The sequence below is a fragment of the Mytilus edulis genome, unplaced genomic scaffold (assembly GCF_963676685.1).
Source record: "Mytilus edulis unplaced genomic scaffold, xbMytEdul2.2 SCAFFOLD_1050, whole genome shotgun sequence".
Classification (NCBI taxonomy): domain Eukaryota; kingdom Metazoa; phylum Mollusca; class Bivalvia; order Mytilida; family Mytilidae; genus Mytilus; species Mytilus edulis.
The window spans coordinates 1,204-7,973 of record NW_027267653.1 but is presented as its reverse complement, the minus strand read 5'-3'; the positions used below and the strand labels follow the sequence as shown (position 1 = coordinate 7,973).

Below are 6,770 nucleotides of genomic sequence, written 5' to 3'. Positions count from 1 at the left end.
TTGACATTTTGCCGTGCTCTTGGATTTGAGTTAAGAGCCAACCAAAGCTCACGGCCTGTTGGTGGGTAGTTGATGACTATATGGTAAGCTCTGGATGTCTTTTTGAGTATTGCATACGGTGATTTGGTGATGTCTTCATGCCATGCATTGTCACATTACTTTATATAGACAGCTTATCAGTCAACCTGATCTATCAAAGTAGCTCTCCTCTCCTTTTGTATAGTCAGACGAAAAACAAGATATAAACTGACTTAGCTTGGTATAAACATGTTTATTTAATATACTCATATAAATATAAAAAAGAAGATGTGGTATGATTGTCAATGAGACAACTCTGCATAAGAGACCAAAATAACACAGAAATTATCAACTATAGGTCATCGTACGGCCTTCAACAATGAGCAAAGCCCATACCGCATAGTCAGTTATAAAAGGCCCCGAAATGACAATGTAAAACAATTCAAACAAGAAAACTAACGGCCTTCTTTATGCACAAAAATTGAACGAAAAACAAAAATGTAACACATAAACAAACGACAACCACTGAATTACAGGCTTCTGACTTGGGACAGGCACATACATTTTGAATGTGGCGGGGTTAAACATGTTAGCGGGGTCCCAAATTCAAGTCAAATTGATATTTTAAAACAACATAAAAGTAAAAAAAAAATAGTTTAATAAATGTTGAAAATATTATTGTGTTTGTGAGTGGAAAACTACTTAAAATTGTAGAAATATTCAAAAGTAGCTCTCGCGTTTTTGTTCTGCGGCTACGTTTACGGAACACCAATCAAGTAATCGATCTTGACGTCATCATGACTATGGCTTCAATATTCAATGGTATAATAAAATATCATGTTCTGCTTGTCGTAGACTCAAAAAGACTTCAAGTTGGATTAGATCTACGAAGACTAAAGAACGTTCATGTGTGGTTTGGCAATTGTACATGCCCACGACACCGTCCAGATATTGTTCGGAAGATGTTTTGAGAAATAACGATGCTACCGGACATGAAAAATTAAACTGTTACAGTATATTACAGAACACAAAACTGGCTATCTTTGCTGTAAATACAAGTTAAAAACCGGACATGGTTTACATTAAAGCTAAAAATCCCAATCCCACGGCATCAAATAATTTAAAAAAAAAACATATGATACTACCATATACCTCTAGTAGGCAGTAAAAGTGCTATATGTACGTTTTGTTTGGGTCTAGCCCAAGAATAAGTAAGTTCAAGTCTTTTTATAACGTTATCGGAAGGACATACTAATACAAAAACTTAGTACCAGTGTTATATGAACGTTATCGGAAGGACGTACTCCTACAAAAACTTAGTAAATGAATGTATCGGAAGAACATATTCCCACAAAAATTGAGTACCAGAGTTATATAATATGAACGTTATCGGAAGGACATTTCATACAAAAACTTCGTACTAGTGTTATATGAATATTATCGGAAGGACATACTCCTACAAAAACTTAGTATCAGTGTTAAATGAATGTATCCGAAGGACATACTCCTACCAAAATTGAGTACAAGTGTTAGGCAGCAACCATTTGATTTTCTGGGGGGGGGGGGGGGGGGGGGCTATGTTTTTTTTTCTGGACAAATTTTTTTTTTCGCCTGCAGCGAAAAACAATCTATTTTTTTCGCGACAAGTCGCAAACAATTTTTTTCTTTCAATTTTAGCATTACATATAGTGGCAGCTGAGGGTGAAACAAACATTTTTTTTTCTTAGAATCAAAAACAAATTATTTTTTTCTCCAAAAACTTTTCCAAAAAAAACCCCAGAAAATCAAATGGTTGCTGCCTTATATATATATGAACGTAATCGGAAGGACATACTTGTATAAAGGTCATCACATGTATGAATTTTTGCATACCACACTTGTAAAGATCATAACGTTCATGATTTCTCGTGTATCTATTGTCACTTAATCCTTCACTCAACACATGTACACCACTTTTGTAAATTTCACGAATTCTCGTGTGCCTATAAAAGTGACTTTTTCCACTAAATTATTTACCGATACAGGTAAATGTGCATGCAATTATTCATCACAAGTATGGGTTATAATGTCTTTACGATAATAACCGTCGGAACTAAAGCTTGTACCCATACGTCACATTTTAGGTCATCTTTTATCAGTATGTGTTTTTGTATGTCTCAGACAATTACTGATTCTGCCAACTCTTTTTCAAAATATCACATCTTATCTTTCCAAGTATGGATTTTCATGTGTTTATTACGATTGCTTTTGTGACCAAATGCTTTACCACATACATCACATCTGTAAGGTTTTTCGCCAGTATGTGTTATCATGTGTGTACGACAAGAACTGCTTTGGCCAAATTCTTTTCCACAAATATAACATGCGTAAGGTTTTTCGCCAGTATGTTTTTTCATGTGTACATTATAGTTGCTCTTGGCACTAAATTCTTTACCACATTCATCACATTTGTAAGGTTTTTCACCAGTATGTGTTCTCATGTGAATTAGACAACTATCTTTTTTGCCAAACTTTTTTTCACAAATATCACATTTGTAAGGTTTTTCGCCAGTATGTGTTCTCATGTGAGTTAGACAATTCCTTTTTCTGCGAAACTGTTTTCCACAAACATCACATCTGTAAGGTTGTTCACCAGTATGCTTTCTCATGTGAATTCGACAGGTGCTTTCTCGGTGAAACTCTTGATCACAAAAAACACATTTAAAATGTTTTTCCCCAGTATGAATTCTCATGTGTTCATTATAGTTGCCTTTCTGACCAAATTCCTTATCACATACATCACATTTGTAAGGTTTTTCGCTAGTATGTGTTCTCATGTGAACTTTACAGTTATTTTTTTGGCAAAATTCCTTTCCACAAATATCACATTTGTAAGGTTTTCCACCAGTATGGATTTTCTTGTGTATATTATAATTGCCTTTATGACCAAATACTTTTCCACATTTATCACATTTGTAAGGTGTTTCGCCAGTATGTTTTCTCAAATGAACTTTACAGTTACTGTTTTGGACAAATCCTTTTCCACAAATATCACATTTGTAAGGTTTTTCACCAGTATGGATTTTCTTGTGTATATTATAATTGCCTTTGCTACTAAATTCTTTACAACATTCATCACATTTGTAAGGTTGTTTACCAGTAAGATTTTTCATTTGACGTAGACAAGAACTTTTTCGGTGAAACTCTTTGTCTGCAGTAGCCTCTTTACTGGACATAACTAAGTGTTACAGTCTGTTCACAGATGTGTTTTTTATCTACAACATACAAATGCCAATTTATTTAAAGATGGTAGGTAAACTATGTAATAATTACAACTATAAGCAGTATGTATTGTGTACATACATTTGTACTAGAAGTCTGATTTTTTTTCATTTATCCCTGTTCAAAAAAGTATTAGGCCTAAGATCTTGCATGCCAGACGCGGGTTACATCTTCATAAGACTCTCAGTGATGCTCGAATAAAAAAAAAGTTAAATAGCCAAATCAAGTATAAATTAGAAGAGGGTCAATAATTTTTCACAGATTTTTCCAAAATACGACTACGGTAAATAGTTTTGCTTGAGTTAAAAAAATCTTTAGGATTTACAAGAATTCAGAATTACGCCAACTGTAAGTTTAAAAATATGACTATGTTTACATTTATATCAGTGATATTCATGATAACGCAGAAATGTTGACTAAAAAAATTATATCAAGACAAAACGTTGCATAGCAGAGGCGCGTTTCGTCTATAAGAGACAAACAGTTGGCACTCAAATAAAAGAAAAATAGAATTCTAAATAAATTTAAAATCTAAGAGCATTGCGTAAACAATTCCAAAATACGGCTACGGTTATAATATACACATGAGGAAGAAAACCCCTTTATAATTCGAAGAATATTGCAAATACTGCAAACTGTTATTTTTAAATTTATAAAAATTAATGAATATGAATTCTTGATAATACCTTTTTAACATCCACTATGCTCGTGTCTGTTGTGAGGTTTTAGATTTCAACAAACGTAATTTATGTGTATTAGTGGTAAATTATTAAGTTAGGGATTTCGTTACCACAAATAACTTAAAACTTGTACTTTATTCTTCCATAGCTATAAGCTTATTGACCCTTTAAATAAACTTATTCTAAATGTTAGCATTTCATCTCTGTATTTGAATATTGGTTTTATGTCCCATTTATGCCATTATGTTTTCTGGTCTGTGCGTCAGTCCGTCTGTTCGTCCGTCCGTCCATTCGTTCGTCCCGCTTCAGGTTAAAGATTGTTGGTCCAGGTAGATTAAAGATTATGGTCGAGAAGTTTTTCATGATCAGCTTGAAACTTAGTACTAATGTTCCTTGTGATATGATCTTCTTAATGCCAAATTAGAGATTATACCCCATTTTCACGGTCCACTTAACATTGAAATGATAGTGCAGATGGGGCATCCGTTTACTTAGGACACAACATTTTGTTATTGGTATAAATATAGATTTTGCTACCGTAAATTAATAGCAGACTAGACACTATTGTTATATACATATGCACTTTAATGGATCTACCATCTGTCGACGCATGTATCTTGGCGTTGAACAAGGTAATGGTTTTCTCTAACTGTTTATATGACGTCTTTCCACTGCATCCATCCATTGTATATTGGATGTGATTGATAATTTAGTCTTGATGCACGATTGTTTTTTATTTGCTTTGAACTAGCTGTCACTGACTGCGAGTCTTCTCAGATATGTACTTTTTGTTGTTGGAATGTACAAGTACCATGTCAGGTCCATGTGTTTTCTTATATGTATTTAGCCTTTTTCAACACAATTTTATAAAATTGAGAATGGACATATAGTTCGTTCATATGCTATGCTGTTACATCACTGTCCGAATTAAGTATAGGGTTGAGATTCCGCTAACATGTTTAACCCCGCCACATTTTGTATATATTTGTCTGTACCAAGTTAGGAGCCTGTAATTCAGTTGTCGTTTATTGCTGTGTTAAACATTTGTTTTTCGTTCAGTTGTTTTTACATTAATATACATGTAGTTTTGTCGTTTGGTTTCATATTTGTGATTTTGGAGTCTTTCAAAGCCGACAATGCGGCATGGGCTTTGCGTATTGTTGAAGGCTTTACAGTGACCTATAAAGATTTGTTAATTTCTGTGTCATTTGTTCTTTTGTGCAGAGTTGTCTAATTGGCAATCATACCACATCTGTGTTTTTCTGTTTTTTTTTTTTTTAAATATGATGGCATACAAACCATAAAAGTTTGAAAGATATTTGTCAAACAGTTTCACAGCATTTGCGTTCAAAACGCCTTGGGCAGTTGGAGTGACGGATAGATACTGTTACTATATATATATCTATATTCAATAACATTTCAGCACAGGCACTTGTTTCTGTCAATATGTGGTTTACTATCCATACCCGTACTAAAAAATCACTCGATTTTTAATTTTAGTACGGGTATGGATAGTAAACCCCATATTGACAGAAACAAGTGCCTGTGAGTAAAGGCCCGAAAACTCGATCGTGATTCAGTTGTTTTTACTTGCTCTTGATGTAAACGTGTTATATTGGTCCTTATGGTATTTTGCTTAAGGTATATAATTTGATTCTTTTGTGGCCAAGAAACGTGACCGTGACGGCTAAAATAGAAAATAAGGATAACATGCAGTTTTTGACTTATATTTCAGAAACTAAAGTAGTTATAGTAAAATTGATAAGGAGTCAAATTATTCAACAGGTCGGCACTAATTCTGAAAAATCCGACAACCCAATGTTAAAAGCAAGATATACATGTTTAATTGAGATATATATGATTAAAGACCGTACACGTAAGTTATAGTTTGATGCAAGCGCATACGTCATCATATATACGTCTTCAAATTTCGAAGTTTAACTAAAATAAACGCAATTGAGCTAATTTTTGGTGCATCTGAAAGATAATGTAAAAGCCTTTAAGAATAAATAAGTTTTTCATAGAAAAATATAATATATTTGCAGGGAAATGCATACTTAAACCCCGTGCCTACTTTGGTGAATATATATACTTTTCAATTAACCGGAAACTGTTCATGAGAGAAATGTAAAAATAGTTTCGATGAAACCTTTTCAAATTACGTCAACGAATAAATATCAGGAAATAAGTTAAAACTCAAATGAAACTAAAACAATTGATATGTTTGTACAATTCAATTGTATCTTACCTCTATTTCCATAAGTTGTGTCTTTGTTTATTCACTTTGAAAAAACACACAGATTTGTCAAATTCTGGAAATTCTGGAAAACCCAAAATTGTGAGGCTGTTTATTTTTATTACGTCATGTAGAAATTATGCGTATAAATATGTGACAACTTAACGAATCGAATATGTATGTTGTTTATACAGAACAAACGCCACATTTATTTTTACTATACATACAATTCTTATTTTAAGTCAACAATATAAATTTTAGAACTGTATTTTCTTCAATTTAAGAACCTTGCTAAACTGCAAAAAAGATATGTTTTAGGAAAACAAAGTCCTCAATCCCAACTTCGAAGATATTTATAAATATCTTGATTTTGGACTACTTGGTATTTTTTGCAATTTATTTTAATGTTATGATAATGTACTTCAAAGGTTAGTTTTATTTATAGACGAGTTTAAAAAATGCAGAAAAATATAAGCTCTCTAAATATAAAAATTTCGTATATTATATTCCCGTGAAGCAATTAAAATAAGAAAAACAAAACGTGAACCTCGTTGGCAGTTTGACTGTCCGTCTGG

The 6,770-nt window shown here is 32.9% G+C and overlaps 1 protein-coding gene across 1 annotated transcript; it reads right to left on the bottom strand.

The window, feature by feature from the left end:
* Positions 1-251: 251 nt before the first annotated feature.
* Positions 252-6,312, bottom strand: LOC139505722 (zinc finger protein 227-like). The gene is made up of 2 exons (XM_071295199.1): positions 6,208-6,312; positions 252-3,272 (listed from the first exon to the last, which is right to left on the bottom strand). Exon 2 carries the CDS (start codon positions 3,231-3,233, stop codon positions 2,214-2,216), a length of 1,020 nt encoding a protein of 339 aa, XP_071151300.1. The 5' UTR covers positions 3,234-3,272; positions 6,208-6,312; the 3' UTR covers positions 252-2,213.
* Positions 6,313-6,770: the final 458 nt, after the last annotated feature.